Source organism: Leuciscus leuciscus (assembly GCF_965113295.1).
Source record: "Leuciscus leuciscus genome assembly, chromosome: 13".
NCBI classification, from domain to species: Eukaryota; Metazoa; Chordata; class Actinopteri; order Cypriniformes; family Leuciscidae; genus Leuciscus; species Leuciscus leuciscus.
The window spans coordinates 30,389,276-30,409,799 of NC_138737.1; the positions used below are offsets into that span (position 1 = coordinate 30,389,276).

At 37.2% G+C, this 20,524-nt stretch overlaps 1 protein-coding gene across 12 annotated transcripts in view; it reads right to left on the bottom strand.

Moving 5' to 3' along the window:
- prdm16 (PR domain containing 16) overlaps window positions 1–20,524 on the bottom strand; it is a 230,210-nt gene that overhangs the window by 159,051 nt on the left and 50,635 nt on the right. Inside the window, exon 1 of one of the 12 annotated variants that reach the window (XM_082189444.1) lies at window positions 18,083–20,056. The exons of the other annotated variants lie outside the window; for them this stretch is intronic. Within the exon in view, the coding sequence (XP_082045570.1) occupies window positions 18,083–18,095 (13 nt within the window). The 5' untranslated portion in view covers window positions 18,096–20,056. Of the gene's footprint in view, window positions 1–18,082; window positions 20,057–20,524 lie in introns of those variants that run through there. 12 annotated transcript variants of the gene reach the window in all.

Below are 20,524 nucleotides of genomic sequence, written 5' to 3' on the forward strand. Positions count from 1 at the left end.
GATACAGATTGGTTTGTTGGCCCGTTGAGTCTTTCCACAGAATGGGTTTTCAATTGGACTAAAACCACCTTGTTCAGGAGATCTCGGATTGATTGATTTGGAGTGGATCCGAACGTGATTGCCCTGTTCATATATGCCTTAACAAACCAAACTAAGTGAATGTTAACATGACAACAATGTACTAAAAACGGAAACGTTTTTCCTTTGTGTTTGCGTGCAGACGACAACGTTGTCAAAACGATTCCTGTTCACACGTATCCGCAAAAACAACTGAAAACGCTGTATTATGTTGCCAGGCCAGTAGTTGGCGATGTCTGTTTGTAAAGAAACACAGATTGAGCAAGTAATATGCATGCCCATGTTGCACCGTTTTCACAAATTCGCGGTTTTGTAGTTTACATGGAGAAGATAACAGTATCATTTTCAAAAACTTGCACTTCGAAACCAGTTTTCAAAAGTTTGTGCTTTCAGGCCCCCAAAACACTGTTGTCTTGTAAATGAACAGCCAAAACCGGTTGTTTTTTTGTTGTTGTTTAACTGTGACGTGTAAACGACCCTTACGGGAGAAAACATGCCAGGTACTGAAACAAATGCTAAAAACGAGCTAGGTGTGAACTTTATCTCAGATGAGACCGCCTTAAATCCGTTGACTGACTTTTTGATACATATCTTCTGTTCAGATGTAATTGGCTGCCCTTATGTAACTTCTGGGACACCGGGCACGTGAAAAAACACATTGTTTTAAAGGTTTGTTGGTTTCTATGTCAGTCAGATGGTGTCTTCCTGTCTAAGTGAGCGGTTCTTGGCCAGAATTAGCTGCAATGTGAACCGGATTCCATGTCAAAGTCAAAAATCAACCAAATACGAGAAGGGTGGACTGAATAAAAGAAGCATTTTAAGCCAAGGCTCTGACGTTCTTTGGATATCTCTGCTGGATACTGATGTTCAAAATGTCTCCCGGAAGTGAAGTGACTTCTTCTGTCTCTGTTTGCTCTCGCTCTCATACTGAACTGTTTATCCTGATTACATCAGGCCGTCATCATTAATTCGCACCTTGGGGGTCCTTCTCTCCTCTGAGCTACGGCCACAATGAAACGCTTGTTCTGCTTTGTTATTCCACTGGAAACTACTGTGCAGCCGGGCCATAGACATGAAGGCATCAGATTTATTTGATAAATTGTAAAAGTGTCACTTAAGCAGGAGAACAGGGCCCGTTATTATTGCAAGCTGCTATAAAGTCAAGAGGAGACACTGCCATGCTCTGTGTTCTTCTTCCTGAAGAGCGGATCTGTACTAGTCCAGCGATCTCAGGACTTGAGATCCTCGCAGACACACATTAATTGAAGTCAGAAAAGTTTTAAATTACGTTCCACACACAGGAAAGTTACGCGTATGCAGTTGTTAAAGCAACACTGTATTCGTTCGGTACACATGTGAGCCGAAGCAAAAGACATACCAAAAAAACTTTACATCCCTAGCTAGACCCTCAGCACTCACATTTTCTTCAGAAAATATAAAAATCTATTTATATGGACTTGCATGTGTTTCTCTTTAGAGATGTCAAGAAGATAGCCTTGAATGAAGAAAATTGACTTTATGGAGATAAATATAAAACAAGCCCATATTGTGATAATCCAAATAAGGAAAAAGCTTCAAGCTTTCAAAGACTGAAAACAAAAAAAAAGTCCTGGCCAGTTTAAAAAGTGTTGTCATCATCAGGATTACAAAGAAGCCTCATGTTCCACTTGAATCAAAACTTGATTTTCTCTTCTCTGAGTTTCTTTACCTAAAAACTTTGCTTTCCAGAAACATGCTCTGTTTCCCCTTGTAAAAGCAGCAGGGAACATTTCCAAGTAACACTTAAAGTAGCACTTTTGTTTCTCTAAAAGGTCGGTGTCATGGAGAAGATTACAACAAGAGATTCCTCATATTACTATTATATCATTATATATTACTCTGGTACATAAGGCAACTAAAGCACCTTTGCATGTTCCTTTATACAATACTCACACTTCAAGCAGGCTACACACACACACACTAACAGTGTCAGCATGTATATATACTCTGCAGGCCAGAGCAAACTCAATATATGTGTGCGGTCTGGCCAGCATCTGAAGAGAGTGCTGAAGTAAGTGACCTCAACCACCTCGCTGTTTGAACAGTCAATACACAATGATCCGGGCGCACTGGCACACTTCACCAGCTTCATCTCAGCTGAATATGTGAGCCATGAGCTCAGAATATGTTTCACTAATTATGCACAAAAATTGGCCCAATAAACATACTCAAAAATGATTTTTATTTTATTCTATGTTTAAAAATGTATTATTATTATTGTTGGAATATAGCACTATTACATTATATATTATTATATTATTATATTAAGATAGCATGGTCTTAAAGGCCCACTGAAGTGCCTTGGAACGCGCAGATTTGTATGATGCATTGATGTAATTTCGACTGAAACAGGAATGTAAAGCGGGACATATTGAATGGCTCCTCCCCCTTTTCAAATAGCCAATAGCGTTTAGTTTACCTCACAGACTGCAAGTCGTACTTGACAGCACGTTGGAAGCGAATCCGAGCGCTGATGATACATTGGATTGAACAGAGGTGTGAATAAGTTCTATCCATTTCATTCTTAACCAACGTACAGTTGGAACACACATCTCCAACCCCTATTGCTCTGTGACGTGTCCACAGTCGCTTTGGCCAGGTGGTATTTATAGCATGGGGGCGTAGCTTTAGATTCTCAAGAGCATTTGATTGGACAGAAGAGCTGAAGTCAGCGGTGATGTCATAAAAATCCGTGATCCATTTTAGCGGAAGTGAGAGACTGTAAGTTTTGAATGCTTATATCTCCTAAATGTGAATATTGTCATTGTTTTGGAACACACCAGCTTATTCATAACCGTAATGCTAACATATTCATACTAAAAGGTAAAAAACTTAAATATTATGCACTTGCAAAGCAGAGTGTTAAGTTTGAAGTACAAAAAAAAGAAGAAAAAAAAAGAAAGAACTGGAAACCCCTTTGCTGTAATACCAGAGTTATGAACCAAAACAATGGGGTGGTACAATAACATTCACCATGCTACAAAGCACAAAGATTTCTTGCACCTTTAGCATTTAATTGATGCACATAATTAGAAGGCTTAAATCCCCACACCTGGTTTTACAAAGCCTAATCAGTTACAAAAATCATATTAGGGCCTGCGGGAATCTGGCTCTGTGTGTCTGTGTGTGTGTGTGTGTGTGTGTGTGTGTGTGAGTGTGTGTGTGTGTGTGTGTGTGTGTGTGTGTGTGTGTGTGTGTGTGTGTGTGTGTGTGTGTGTGTGTGTGTGTGTGTGTGTGTGTGTGTGTGTGTGTGTGTGTGTGTGTGTGTGTGTGTGTGTGTGTGTGTGTGTGTGTGTGTCGTTCCTGTCAGCCTCTCCTGATTGCCATTCTAGTCTGCCTTGCTCCCCGGGGAGCAGCGCAAGGCCTTGAGCAGACATTTATTAACACGACAGATTAATAGCACCAGGGAAAAGACATTTTCACAAACATGATAAATATTAATAATAATCAATACTAACTTACATTTGCCAAATTGAGTTGCAAACATCACCCATGGGGGCAAGAAAGAGGCAAACAGAGAGAGAGGAGGCAGACGGGGACGTGGATGCAGGAAAAGGCTAAGGTTTGCTAATAAGTGCCAGAAGGTCTCAGACGTCTGGATAATGGCACAACAGCATATGCTCCATCTCCTCCACAAACACTGCTGCTCATTCTCTTGCTACTCTATATTATGGACATTACGCAAGACCAAAAGCCACGATAAGCATTACTTTTAAACTCCTGAAAGCAATAAATAATGAAATGTTTCATTATAACGCTATTCCACTTTGCAATCAAAGCAATTTTATTTCAGTGGGGAGACAGCACTAAACACACTCCTGTAAGCAAAGCAAGATTATTTGCAAAGAGTTGGATAAGCAATGACTACTCAAAAATCAGTTATTCTGAAAATTAAAGCCATGATCAGAGTGATTTCTGAATATACATTTTAATTAAATTGTCTATCCAAGATATATATAGATGATTGTAAAGATATAATCATCATCATCATCATCATCATCATCATAATACCGCTGTTGTAAGCAGAACATCAGCATGTACATGGGTGTATTGGAAAAAAAAATGGTGACCACACAGCACCAAATATGTTCAAAAGTTAGGAGTCTTTATGTCGTTATAGGAGTGTATACAGTATGTACATGCATATTTATATATAAATCAATTTCTAAAGAAAAGCTGTTCTTTTCAACAATCTAGTAACCCTATTAACCCTATTTAATGAATCCTGAACAAAAGCTGCATATTAAAAAAAATTGTGAGACACTGAAATCTGAAGTATGGTTGCCATCACAGGAATAAATTACATTTATAATAATTTCTCATATTAAAATAAAAGGGGTTATACGTAGAATTCAGAAACCCTTGTTATTAGTGACACCGGTGGATGTTGATCAAACTGCAGCCAGCAATATATTGCTCATTCGCACTCGTGCACACGTAACTGAACGTGAAGTTCCTTCTTGCTTTTCACTGAGAAGTCAGAATAAAGTTGGAAATACCTTAGAAGGAATCTATTTTAATGAATATCTTGACACCGACCATGCTGGAATATGTAAATTGTTCTCTCAATAACAAATCAAACACACAACAAAAATTACAGCGGTGAGAAAACATCAGTTAAGAAAGCATCTGATCGTAGAGATGTGGATATGTTTGCACCAGCTCTGCAATTCACCGGCATCATGGCGACAGATGAGGTAGGCTTATTGAAATGACAATGTTATGATCGTTTGATTATATATAAGTATATTTGAGACTATAGACTAAATATATCTGACTATGTGAGACTATATGGTTTGAATTAAACCCTTTTCTTTGCATGACACATTGACATTACAGTACAGAACGGCTCTTTCGGCAGGATCCTGAATATAAGCAATATTTTCATGGGTCATTGAAAGGAAGAGAGGCTCTCAAAAGCACATAACAGTCACATCCTTTTGGTTTTCCTGGCAAAAACGTCCCGAGTCACATACAAATCACTCTACGGGATTACATAGACAACCAAGGAAGTCGAGGAAGGTCTAATTTAAGTTTCGTTTCAAGCTGTTAACAAATTGGCAATAAAAAGCGACTAATACATCAAAATTATTTTAAATTGTAATCATATTTCACAATATTACTCTTTTACTGTATTTTTGGCCAAATAAATGTAGCCTTAAGGGATGTTCACACCAAAAGCGATAACTATAAAGATAACTTTAATGATAACTATATTAGCATCCACACCAGCGGACGATATTTTCGTTCTGTTTGTTCTAAGCACAAGCTGCGGTTTTGTCGTCTGCCGCTTTAAATGCTCTTTATAGCAGGCTGGATTCTGATTGGCTGTCAGTGTTTTTATCGTTCATTACCTGAAAAGAAAATGACCTGAAAGTGATTCCAATGATATTGTTTCTCTGTGCCGTTATCGTTATAGTTGTGGTGTGGAGTCTGCTATTCATTCATATTGAGAACGATTTTTAGAACTACAACTTTATCGTTATCGCTATAGTTATACCAACATTTGAACATTAGTGTATATGATGCTGTGCATATATTTATATTCCAACGGACCCACAAACTAAAATAATAATATTTATTTTACAAATAAACCATTAGTGTGTTTTTTATATATTAGCAGGTGCACAATTAGCACAATCTCACAAACTCAGATCAGAGCCATCTTATGGGGCATCATGAACCCAAAGAACATACATTCTATATTCATTTCCAATTCTATCCTGCCAAGAAGTAAAGTCTCAGTTTTGTGTGTATTATACAGCCTCATTTAGTTACCCCAGTGGGAATAACAGAGAAGAGAGAAAGAGAGAAATGCATTAATTTTTATGAACAGGAAAAGCCATTGGTTGGGCTTGCGACGGTATCTGAGTTTGGGAAATGATTTTCACCTCTGGCTCGGAGAGCACTCCCCACCTATACATCACCCGATTACTCCTGGACTGGCCCCGGTCTTAGTCATTAGCCAGTGAATTAACGACAATCCAGCATGCTATTAATCACACTGACAAAAGTGTTAGCATGCCACTGACCTGCCGGCGCACGGGGACGTGAGCAAAGGAGGAGATTTCAGAGAGAGAGAGAGTGAGAGAGAGAGAGAGAGGGTGAAGTGGGGTAGTGGTTGAGGGGGTTGTTATTACAAAGATACAGTACAAGAAACTGGCAAACAGCAGCGGGAAAAAGCCAGAGCGGGTACAAAGAGTACAGAATGAGCACTGGAGCTATGACCCACCACTCAAATTTGCTAGTGTTTTTTTTTTTTCTTTTTTTCATTTCCTATCAAAAACATACGGGATGAAATATCTCACAATTTTTAAAGATGGAAATCATCCTAGATCTCCTAGTTTTTTTGTTCTCATCATAACTACACAAAAGCCAGTTGCTTGAAAATCAAGTTGGAAATCAACAGCACAAAGACTGGAACTGTAATGGATTTGATTCATTCTGTTTGCATGTTTTGTGGTAGTTTTATTCAATTTTAAACATTTCACTTCTACCTAGCTCTGCACATGACAACAACAACAAAACAAAACAAAAAAATGATATTATAGCCATGAATCAAGAATTTGTTCCCACGACATATTAATTGGTGGCCACGTTTTACTAATTCATTCCCTCATTTTAGTTAAATTGTGGCGACATCTTTTTCATTTCTTCAATCGTTTTAGGCAAATTTTCTCCTGCATTTTAACAAATTTATCAAATTAGTACAACATGACCATGATTTTCTAAAATGAGAAAAACTATTTATTTATTTATTAAATTTACATTTATTATACATTCCCCTCCATAAGTCATGTGCAGGGCTCCGAACCATCCAAAAAGACAGAAAGCAGTGCAATTTATCAACATTTCAAATGGTGTGTAAAAATATTTCCATACCATTTTATAAAACTTCCTTGAATTACAGCAAATGCATTTCTTAAAAGATTTCAAAAGATACTACAGAAGAGGAATGAGCCATCTCTCGAATGATTTCTCTGCTTATTAAGTGAGGAACTCAAAAATGCTTGACTTCATTCAATGGCCAAAAATAATAATAATAATAATATATATATATGTATATATATATATATATATATATATATATATATATATATATATATATATATATACATCTCACTGCTACATTTCACAGCAGGGATATTAACTGTTGTACATTAATACTTTAGTTTACTCAACATGATGTATCAAACTAGATCAGAAGACATACTGACATAATGATACAGAACACCTGCCCTTCTCCACTGGTCTTTTCATGTGTGTGGACTCGGGCGAGCGGGTCAAGTGAATTAGCCGGGGTCGCTCAATAAGCCAGCCACAGCACTGGGCCGTCTAATCACACTGTTCTGCCTCATTGACCCGCCAGGAAAGAGCTAAAGGAGCCCAGACTGAGGACTCAATACAGAAGCTGGAAACCAGAACGCTCCACCACCAGCCCAATACTAATTCTACTATTGTTGCAGGAGGCAGTGCACTGCAGCACCTAACAGCACATAACCTACTTTTGTCAAAATGTGGAATATATAACAGATCATGCATGGAATACTGTATCCCACAATGCAATGCACTCACATGAGTTAGATGATTTAACTGGAAGTAATATCAGACTCAATTTAACATATCTTTCTGCACTTTTGGGTATGGTGGGAATGGATGAATTACTATCATACTGCTTACGGCACAGTATATACTGTTTACTGCCGACTATTTACAAAAAAAATAGCATGTCAAATAGTGGTATGATAGAAGGAGACATTTGTTCATTAAAAATAAAAACAAGGTTTTTTTTTCTTAACAGCATGATTACTGGACACTAATGGCTAATGATCCCATGTGAAAAAGAAGTGTGAACTTAAAATCTTAGAAGTATTTTTGCAGAAAACTATGTCCAACAATATGTTTCGTTTTTTTTTACTTTACAGTACATTTTAAATAATTGTTTTAATGTAGTACACTTATTTGTTGACTAACATACAAAAGCACAAAAGTACTTAATTTAATTTAAACTGCAGTGTCATATTTGATATCATATTTAAATGTAATATACTGTAATAGTAAATAGCAACTTCGTTATTACTAATGTGTAATTACAAATATATTTAAACGACATACAAGTTTCAATAGAAATTACATTCAAGTATATTTTTACAATAATTATATAGAAACACATATAATAAATGCATGTCAGTACACCAACCAAATTTTAAAGACAATATGAGTAATAGTGAAATCACATTTAAAGACGTACTGTAGTCCTACATAAGTGGGTAAAAAACAGCACTCTTACATTCAACTAATTGTATTTAATTAAATTTCAACTATAATACATGTTTATGTAACTGTGAATAACACAATTAAGTCTCCAAAAACATTAAATTCAGTTTGCACTTTTACAGTATATTATTTCTGTACTCTATTTACATATGCTACTTTTTCACAAGGGACTTCATGTAAGCATTCTGTTTGAATTTATCAATTGCATATTTTCGTATGTTTTTGTATGTTAGTAATGTAATTACGCCATATACACAGCACAGTAAGTTATACAGTGAGCAGTGTGCTCATACTCCAATCACAACATAGCCACCGTCTTACCTATCCTGACAATCATAAATCATTACCTCAGCTGAGAATGACATTTATAGAGAAATGACCACTACATGGAAAAGCGACTAGAAGAAATGTCACACAGGAGGAGATACACCCTCTTTCTCTCCGATGAGAGATAAAAACAGGCTTTCTTCATTAAACTGCCCATATGATCTGATAACTGATACAGAGACCCAACTGAGCTTGAATCAAATCACTTTGTGAAAAACTCATGTAACATTTTGCAAAGTATGTCAGTATGATAGGGCTATGATGTTTATTTAGAAACTATTTAAATGTGCATTATGTAAATGATACATTTTTATAGCATAATATAATTGTCAAATCTAGGGCTGGGCGGTATGACGGTATATATCTTTACCGCGGTAGAAAATGTCAACCGTAACAGAGTTTTTCATTCCGTGATACCGCGACATGTAAATAAGTGGGCGTGGTTAACTCACATGCAGCGTGCGAGAGACTGAGACACTGAGATTTGTCAAAGAAACATGGAGAAAGCAGATCAACAGGATCCACAAAGGAATTACGTTTTCTAAAGGGTTGTTGTTAACGTGATATTTTTTAGGGGGAAAGGCGCAGCAGTCAACTAGAGCAGTGCGGCACCCGTAGGCTAACGTTAAAGTTTAGAGGATTGCACGATCGCAACGGGGAAAGCAAGCTTACTTGACAACAACAGTTCATATATCAATATCGTAACGAATAGAAATAACCTTAAATAATGTATAGTTATCATCTTTCTGTCTCTTATGTATAGTTACTTTTTAAACATGAAACTCGCATTCAGTATGACACGCGAGCGGTTGCCGACTTGCCGTGGTAATGAACAACCTGCTTGTTAAAGCAAATGTATAACATGTTAATCCTGTATCTGAGGCAAAATTAGTAAATATGCAGCGCGAGTTATATATTTCTTACTCCAAACAATTGGCCACTGAAACAGCTGATAAAATCTTGCTTCGATTCAATGCGTGATTACAACTTGTCACTCAAATTAACTGATCGCATTTTACTGATGCAAAAGACGCGCGCGTGCACACGCACTGAGAGGGAGCGCGGTGTGTCGGTGTTCACCGAGCTATGTAAAATAATGACGCAGTTACAAGGTGTGTATAATTTACACTACTTAGTCAACACTAACAGTAGGTGCTGTTCGGTTTTCATACTGCTGTTCTCCTAGTCACTTATGAACTTGACGCTTCTGAACATCTCTTGGTTAAAGCTTTAGGTGACGGGTTGCCAGATATCACAAAAAGAACAAAACAAGCCCTTTAAAAGCAGACATGGCAAAAAATGTACCAGGAAAACATTTAAACATAACTAGTATTTACTAATATCCTACCAAATTAAAAGGAAGTAACTCATTTATTATGAATAAAATAGTTCAATATAAAATATTCAGATATTATAAACTGATTGATGAAGTAAAGCAATAACATGAGATTGAAAAATTATTCAGCAACACTTTATTTAAAGTTGAATTGCACCTATGAGTTGTATTTAATATCAATAAGTTGGGGGCAGTTCATCTAAAAGTTGATGAGAGTGTTTTGTTTACTATATTTAGCTATTAAAAATAGTTTACCAAATAAATAATTTACCAAATAAAAGAAAAAGAAAATTCAAACAAAGTGAAGTACTTTTCATTTCTAAAGTATTTGGGTGTATTTATTATACAAAGCCCTTTTTGTCGATTTTTCGAGAACAACTATAACTATAAATAACTATATCGTGAAATATATCGTTATCGTGAAATAAAATTAGTCATACCGTGAAACCGAATTTTGGTCATACCGCCCAGCCCTAGTCAAATCTTATTTAATCCTCTTTAATCTGTTTTTCAATAGAAATGTTATAGTAATTTCTTAATGTAGATCCTTTAACATTTAGCGATGTTTTGTGTACTACAGAAATTTCAGAACGAAAAAGCTTCTCTTTCTACTTTATTCCCTTCAAAGCATCTCCTATATGGCACTTCTAATCTGTGATCCTGAATTTTCTTGGTGCAAAAGAAAGGCCACTAAATGAATAAAACGTCAGGTTTGATTAGACCTTTTTAAAAAAGTGCATTTATTTGGTTCTGTTGCGAGCAGGGGTCAATCTACTTATGTTCAAGCTCACTTAAACATAAGCCAGGGAAACTTCTCTGAGTGTCAGAACTCACTAACGTAAATATGATCCTCTTTTGCTGATGAAGGCCTACATGGTCAGTCCGGTCATTTAGTCTTCCTCGAGAGTGATGAAACACACAGCACATCACATCAGAGGTGAAGTGAGAGAGCTCTGAAACTAATTTGCTCGAGCGTTTTTATCCTTGTAATGAAAGCTTCACTGGAGAAACGCAGCAGTTGAAAGAAATAATATCTCTTAAAGTGATTGCAGTGGATAGTTTTGAACAGCAGGAATTTAAACTAAATTCCATAAAACCCTTGTCTGAGAAGGCAAAAACCTTTTGGATGAGAAAATAATTGGCAGTGCAGAAATGATACTGTAAATAATAATAACAATAAACACTATTTTAAATATATATAACATTTTCTTATTACAGAAGTGCTCTAGAATCCCTTATTGTGATTGGTCAGTGGTGGCATCACTGATGACATCACTGTTTTTTGCAGAGTTGCTTCATAGCTCAATTGAACTCGTTCCATAATTGCTGAACTTTTCTTGAACCAAACTGAGTCAACACTGAACTGCCTTCAGCTGAATGACACTATTGTCTTTTATAAAGCTGCGTTACAGCATAATTGAACTCTGTTTGCATCATTGATCATTATTTTCCATGTTATCACTGTAAAACTGCTTTGAAACAACATGTATTGTATAAAGCAACGCCTCCAAGATGCTGATATTCGACAGATTGTGATGTCAACCATGATGCCAGCAGATCCAAATGAATGGGACAAATTAGTGGAGAGACTAGATAGAAATAAACAACCGCAACGGATAGTTTACACTAAAATAAAAATGTTGTCATTACTTAGAAGTATTTTTTCCAACTATGACAGTCAATGGCAAGCGTCAACTGTCTAGTTACCAACATTCTTTAAAATATCTTCATTTTTGTTCAACAGAAGAAAGAAACTCATACAGGTTTGGAACAACTTGAGGGTGAGTGAGTGATGACAACATTTTCATTTTTGGGTGAACTATCACTTTAAACATTCAATTTGTACTTTGAATTTGAGATTTAAATGACTTAAATTATTTTACATTTATTTAAATGTTTAAATTGCTTTAAATAGTTTTAAATGACTTGATTAAAACTATTATTGAACACTGAATTAATAAAAATTATATTATTATTATTATTATTATTATTATATGATATAAATGAAAATGTAGTCGAACTAAGATATTAAATGCAGACAGGGGAATTTTCCTCATTTCAGAAGACCACCACACAGCATTTGTGAGAACATATCAAATACAATTATGCTATCCATACCCATGACAGTATAACTGATTCCCTTACTTTCCTCAACATTCAGCATTTGCTTTTCAGAGGAAAAAAAAAGAAAACAAAACACCAATCAATAAATCTGTCAATCCATTCTCATTTTCACTATTTTTCACGCAGGGCAGAATAACAGGTCTGAAAAGGAAGTCATCATGTTGTGCCGAGGGAAGGAAGCAGGAAAACAGATGTGGCAGTGGAGTAAATGGTAACAAGTGCATTGAAGAACAATGCGGCCGGTTCTCCTGCAGAACAGAGCTGAGAACCTGCTCAGGCGACAATCAGTCATAGCACAATGCTATACATGCCTGACAAACAATGGGCTTCACTCTCAGAATTCTGGGAAAGGGGGCCAGACCATCGAGGGACCTACACCGTTAACTGCTAGAGACAGCATGGTGCATAACATGGTCCATACCTGATGGTCAGTTAAATATCTGCATCTGCACCTTCAATGTCATTTGCTATATATAACATTTGCTTATTACACCGGTGCAATAAAATACCTGATTGTGATTAGTCAGTGGTGGCTTCCTTTGGTCAAATATCTATTTTTTTTTTTTTTGCATAAGGCTGAACTGTATTTGGGTGTTACAAATGCACACAAAAAAAAAAAAAAAGAATTGGGAAAATTATTATTTTTAAATAAAAATTTTTTTTATTTTTATTATTACTAAATGATACTTTATGAAATTTAAAGGTGGGCTTTGAGTGAGTTAATTATTTGCATGACTGAGAATTCTCTTGTTGGTTCGTGCTCTAATGATTTAAAATGAACGCATGTATTTATTGTGATTAAATATTGCAATGGAGACTGAAAGTCTATATTGTGATTAATAGTGATTAAGAGATTGTTTAACAAGAATACTAGATTTCAAGAAAGGAGTATGCTTAGAAATACATCATGTATGTAGACTACACTACATTCTGAATCACAATGGAGCTTTTATTGTATTATTTAAATCTAATAATGCATCCTCTAAAATAAATGAATACAGGCCAGAATATACAACTATATGAATATACATGCTTATACTATATGAGAGATGAGATCACAAAAATCACAAAAATCTATAACACAATATAACATTACAACACAAATTTCTGTATTTTGCTCATGAAAACACTTTTCTATGAAATTGTACTTTTATTGGCAGTAACTACTGTTATTAAGCAAAATATTATTATTTTAATGTTCTGTTTAAAGATATCTCAATAGAAGGCTAAAAGCCTCTTTATAATAAACTCTTCTGTGTTATAAAAATATGGCAAAACACATGTGAATTGTCATATTGCAAAAATGATTGTGGTATTAGTGTATGAAGCTGTTCATAAATTTTGATTAGAATGAATTTGTACGATCTCATTCATATATTTTCACCTGGAGCTTATGTTTTTCGCAAAAAAAAAATTCGTATGGATCACATCATACGAGTTCATTTGAAATCGCCACCTATTAAAATAGTCAAATTTCTATTTAGTTACGATCAGTTTGGAAACAATTTCTTAAACTACAGTATATCTTTATTGCACACTATTATTAAGTGCCTATGAATAAGGTTTTTGTTTTTGTTTTGTTTTGTTTTTATCCAAGGAGAGAAGATGCATAAAGATGGCAAGAGTTAATGTCGCATTTCCATATTCCAATGTCTCATTTTTTCAAATAATGTTTTGTTTAAAGACATCTCAATACTACCGAGGTCAGGCCTCACGGTAAGCTAACTAGGACAGCCTCTTTATAATACACTCTACTATGTCCTAAATATGCCCAGGCACAAGTGAGATGGCATATTGCAAAAATGATGAGGGCTTTAGTGTATGAAGCTGTTGAGATTTTTTTTACGATCTCATTCATACATTTTCATATGATCTGCTTATGCCCCACAGATGGTTAGGTTTAGCGGTGGACCTTAATACTTCCACCTCTAAACTGTTTTTCGTAAACATTTTACATTTCCGTACTAATCACATCATACAAATTCATACGAAATCACCACCTAGTAAAATAGTCACGTTTTTGTTTAGTTACGATCGGTTTGGAAACAATCTCTAAAACTATACCTTTATTAAACACTGTAATTAACCAAAATAGTGTTTGTTTGTTTTGTTTTTATCCAAGGAGAGAAGATGCATGAAGATGGCAATAGTTAGTCACATTTTTTTAAATAATGTTTTGTTTAAAGACCATCTCAATATTACCGAGGTCAGGCCTCACGGTAAGCTTACTAGGACAGCCTCTTTATAATACTCTACTATGTCCTAAATGCTTAATGATGCAACGTGTTTCTTCACTTAATTAACATTCACCAGAGCATGTGACTTCATTAGCAGCAGAGGGCCGGTTTTCGCTCGCATAAATAACGCCTCGTACCTGAGACTGCGGTACACGTGCGGTAACACAGAGGTGGGCCGTGCCGTGCGGTTGGAGAATGAAAGGCAATTTTCCTGTTTAAAGCGCCAGCGAATTGCAGCGAATTCCAGATAATTGGCTGGTAATTAGGGGGGTCGTCAGGTCGATTTGGGAACAAATGGCACCCTTTAACGGAGGTGGTCTCCTAGGTAATCTGAGCTGACCCCCCTGCTTTGTCTCTGTTATCTCTGCCTCTGCTCACTGCGTGACATCCTAAATAAGGTGTCCCTCTCCGGGGACGAAGCGGAGCAGAGCAACTATTTGTCATGAGTCAGACAGTGGCGCTCAGAGCTCTTTGCCGCTCCCCGCGGTATCTCCGCAAATTTCGTTTCAGCGTTCTGACTAGACATCCCATCGCTGGGGGAAGCACGGGAGGTCAGAGTGGACGCAGGCTGAATAAATATCCCAGCGGTCTCCTGAGATTCAGCAGGTAGCTCACTGCCGTGCCTCCGAGCCATGCGGAAGACGAGCAAAGAAAGTAACACAAGAGCCAGATGCGCACAGACTCCACAACCTTTACTGCCACAAAGTGCATTCGGCACACACAACCCAGGCCATTAACCGCAGCCAGAGGCATCAACACCACTGTGCCTGCCTCTGGAGTGCCTCCTCGCTGAGTATGTTCCAGTTTGGAGTCTGTTTTTCACAAAAATTTGTGACATCATGTGGCAGTTTTTAGCTCACTTGCTAAGTATGGCAGTGAAGTTTTAAAATAGAGCAGCAAAAGTAACCAGAAAATGCATAACCAATAATGGTAAACAGCAGAGTGCTGTCGTACTGAATATCAGCACAACTGTGACTGCCATATACAAAATGGACAGTCATTTTGTCTATTTTTGATACGCTCCATCCAGCATCTACATTACCCTAATATGTGATTTGAATTCATGTTATCTTGAAGTTTTTATATTGTATGTTTCTTGTACTGTCACATGACATGAAGGAAAAAACTGAATGCCCAGAGTAAGATACTGTGAATGAGAAACACTTTAATGCATTGTAAAATACTACTGTAAAATGTTGGTCCTCGAACAGAAAGAGTATTTTCTTGTAAAACATACTCCATTAATCTTTGTTTTATTTGCAACCAGCCTTGTTTATTTGTTTGTTTGTTTACTCTGAGCAGTATAGTCTGAAAACACAAGAGAGAGGCTAACCAGCCTCTGTGTAACCTTGCATTTCCTCAAACAGGAAAAAACTGAATCGCAAAGAATGCAATGCACAACACAAAGGAAACAAAAACGGCCCGAGTACAGAGTGGTGTGGGACACCGGGGGTAAATACACAGGAAAGGGAGATTTCAATGACACAACGTCTCTTGGTCATGTGATTCTGCAAGAGACTTTCAGCTGTGGCTTTCTGCTTGTATGAAATGAGCAGAGAGGCAAGGAGCACATAGCGAATGGAGAGAGAAAAAGAAAGGCAAATGAGCATTTGTGCTGGCTGAGAGAGACAGAAACGAGAGAGAGAGAGAGAGAGAGAGAGAGAGAGAAAGAGAGAGAGAGAGAGAGAGAGAGAGAGAGAGAGAGAGAGAGAGAGAGAGAGACAGATCAAAGGCTATGTCCAAATTTGCTACTTCCCTTCAGATAATGTGTGACACAATTAGACGGGCTTGACAATTTCCATTACGCCTGATCAAATATTTATCATGCTTTGGAGATGATGTCGTACCCCTGGCTCTCGCCCGTCTCATTTGCATAACAAATGGGAGAGACACTTAACAAATAAGTGAAATAGGGAGTAACGAGAGGGCGGACGAGTGAGAGAGAGAGGCCGAGAGAAAGAGAGGGGACATGGAGGTGTCAGAGTTACAGTCAGCCTCTCTCCATTTGATTTGCAAATGGCCAGCCTCTGTCATCAATTCAGGGCGCGGGATAGAGCTATCACCGTGATGAGAGGGCCAAAGGAGAGGACGGCTCCTCGATGCTACCGTACAGCACTATTAATCATCCAGCAGTGGGAGAAACGCTGCCAAATTGGGCTCATCAGTCTCTATATTAAACAGGAATCAAGGTACAAGGACAGGAGGGGAGGGCTGTGGAAATGGACTGATAGAACAGCCTCTATTTTATCACTTTCTTCTGTCCTTGTATTTATCTATTTATTTCATTTATTTTTTTGTTGAACACCCAAAGTTTGGTCGTAGAAGCAATGTGATCAGCAGTCTGATGATTAAGAAACCACAACATATAAGAGACCGTGTCTGTCTTAGCCAATATTATTGCACCAGTCACAGCGTTATTTCATTTTTATACTATCATAGTATAAATATTTATTTTCTTTCTTTTTTCTTTGCATTGGATATTGGAAATGAATTTAATTTGTTTTGGATATTTAAGTGTGGACTTCTGTTATATATTTTTTAATGAAAAATGGTAGAGAAAATAGTACATTTCATCACCCACTTTTATTCGTTTAGTTGTATTTTTCTAATGCATTTTCCAAGGTCTTCCAACCAATGGGATTACAGAACCAGAATATATCAGCAGACATATCAGTATGAGCCAATATTAATGTTTTATTCCTAAATAATTCAGTTGGTTTATTATGCAAATCAGATTGTCTGATATTGACAATTTAGCTGGATTTATGTAGACATTTTTCATTTAGATTTATAATCAGCCATCGTCGTCCACAACATAAAAATAATGATCTGAAAATTGGCAAGAATTTCAATATTTGCGCACCCCCACAAATAATATTGTGCCGTTACAGAGGTAACATTTCTACACATGACATATGAAAGCAAAATGATGTTGCCATTTTACTGTTTGAAGTGATGGAGTGTAGCCTGAGGGCAAACTCTGTCTTTTCTGAAGACTCACCCCAGCTGTAGATATCACAGCTTCCCTGGACATAACAGAAAATGGACAGAATGAGTAGTGGAGTGGAGGTTAAAGGTGAGCGGCCAGGCTGTCAGATGGAGAGAGAGGAGGACAGACCTAACAAGACGATGAAGAATGACTAACTTCTCTTAGATTTAACAGGCCCACACGACACAATATGAATGACCCTCCAAAGCAGCCACCAACAGAGATAAATACAGCACACATGCAGGAGGAACAGAGAGAAACAGAGCAGGAAAACTCATTTCATTTAGTTTCCCTGTTAAATATTGATTTTACTGTCATAGCAAGATGACCTTGAACTAAAAATCACTATAAATCATTGTACTGTGTAATAATATGTTATGCAGTTGAGATAAAAAGAGACGTACCGAAGACAAACTGAACGGAAGGTCTAGATTTGCTGTTTTTATTATGCTAATAAAGAACCTGTGAGAATATGTAATGTAAAGATAATAACAATGTTATCTTGTCCGTATAAAACTTTCACTCCTGGTAAATGCAACAAAATACATTGAACTAAAAAGAGGCAAGAGACATCCACGTCTTGCACAATCTCACACCGCAGCTACAACAAATCATTCCAAAATGCCTGACTTACAACTCACTCCTTATCCAAAATTAAGCGCTAAAAAAACTTACCAAATGCAGACATGGTCTACGATCGTGTTCAAAAGCTCTTCCAGTTTTCAAAAACTCTGGTTACCAATTAACTGAGAGGCCAAGATAGTTGCCGCCACACACACACACACACACACACACACACACACACACACACACACAGAGATAGGGTGTATAAGGCTGGTGAAGAGGCTGTCCGCTGGGGTGATGCTGCTAACGTGAAAGAATGTGAAGCAGATAGCAGAGGTGCAGGAACTCAACGAGCTGAAGGAAAGGACACTTCAGAGGTCAGGCACAGAGAGGCCTGAGAGTCAGACCTGAGTGCCTGTCTATCCATGTGAGATGACTTCAGCTTTATCTTCCTTTGACTGTTGATAGATCCGAAGTTTCAGGATGTTTAGATGTGTCAGACAAGAATTTATTCAAATTAAAAAAATCATTAAAAAAGTTTTTCATAGACTGGAAAAATTGCATTCATTGTGGATATACTAGGTTGATTCAGTCATAATAAATATTTATGGAAAAAATTCACTTAATTTAGATGTTACATGAAGCCTATTTTTGTGATATGTATTTTTATGTATTGTTTACTAAGAACTGTTAAACTATCACCTAATATATTATACTATTATATAATATATATTACATTTGTATTATCTAAAATGTATATATTAATCTATAATTCATCTATATTATTTATAGAGATGTACCGACGCTAAATTTCTCCGGCAATACCGAAAGCTGATTATTCAGACTGATATCTAATGATACCAAGATTTTTGATTTCATAAGAAAAAAAATCTCTCCAAACTAATACTGTAAACGATGTTTAAAAAGGTGGAACAGCAATCTGTCACGTCACATTTGAGAGCGTCAAAGCGCCATTTAATAATTTGAACTTTAGAGTCTGATTTAATGTCGCTATTAGATTTATACAATACAGATTTTTCAAAGGAGCTTCACATTAACAGGAAAATAGTGGTGTTAATGTTGTAAAATCCATCAATGTTCAGTTCAATGTTGTTTTAGTTCAGTTCAATAACTGCACCAATGTTGCAAAGTTCATCATTTATAAAACAAGTTCAATTCAGCTAAGCAGCTCTACCAAAGGCAATACCCAAAGCCACTTAAAGGCAAGCCTGTAACCTTAGCTGAACTAGACAAAAGTGAACTAGACAAAAAAAATGCTGTTTCATAAGAAGAGTCACGGACAACTGCGTGACAGGTATGACTCATCTTACAGCACTTATCATTACTTATCATTAAGCAGCCTTTTCACCCTGCAGCCCAGGACTGGTTGCCCACTGAAGCTAAGCAGGGTTGAGCCGGTCAGTACCTGGATGGGAGGCCTCCTGAGAAAACCAGGTTGCTGCTGGAGGAGGTGTTAGTGAGGCCAGCAGGGGGCGCTCACCCTGTGGTCTGTGTGGGTCCTAACGCCCCAGTAAAGTGACGGGGACACTATAATGTCAAAGAGCACCGTCCTTCGGATGAGACGTAAAACCGAGGTCCTGACTCTCTGTGGTCATTAAAAATCCCAGGATGTCTTTCGAAAGAGTAGGAGTGTAACCCTGGCATCCTGGCCAAATTTGCCCTTTGGCCTCTGTCCATCATGGCCTCCTAATCATCCCCATACTGATTGGCTTAATCACTTTCTCCTCTCCACCAGTAAGCTGGTGTGTGTTGGGCGTTCTGGCGCACTATCATCCAGGCGGATGCTGCACATTGGTGGTGGTTGAGGAGAACCCCCCTTCTATGTAAAGCGCTTTGAGTGCTGAGAAAATCGCTATATAAACGTAATGAATTATTATTATTATTATTATTATTATTATGGTATCCGCAAACAGTGATTGACTGTCACACAACTCCAAACGAAATGCAATGACTTCAAAGCTGTATGTATTGTGATTGGTTATCAAGGCACACCTGATCCAAGTTAGCCATTACGCTTTTTCCAATGATAGAGCCACGGACCCTCTCCTAATCTCCCAAATATAAGACCATCTCTGGCACTATGTCTTTATCCAGCTAAATTCAGTTACATTTTGTCCTCATCCGATGTCCGTGACATGGATATCCGCTCCTTGTCTGTACAGTTAGATAGATAATATTACTGAATATAAATTTTCTTTTAAACCCCAGTTTATATGAACTATACATTTAAAAAATAATAATAAAACAAAACGAAATAAAGTAATTGTGCTTTGTATGGTAAGATCTAAATGGTTAATCTGAAAAAGTCTAAAAACAGATTTAATACGACTGAATCAACTGATCCTAACAATTGCGTGTTACCACTTCTTACAGTGTCGAAACAACAAACGGTCATGAGTAAAGGATAAAACTTGCAGGATGACCTGCACAAAGATGTGTGTACGTGTGTGTTTATGCAGCGTCGCTCTGTCCCCTGCACCTCTCTGGACTGGCACACATGAGGTGGCTTTGTGGGAGATCCAGGCGTAGGCA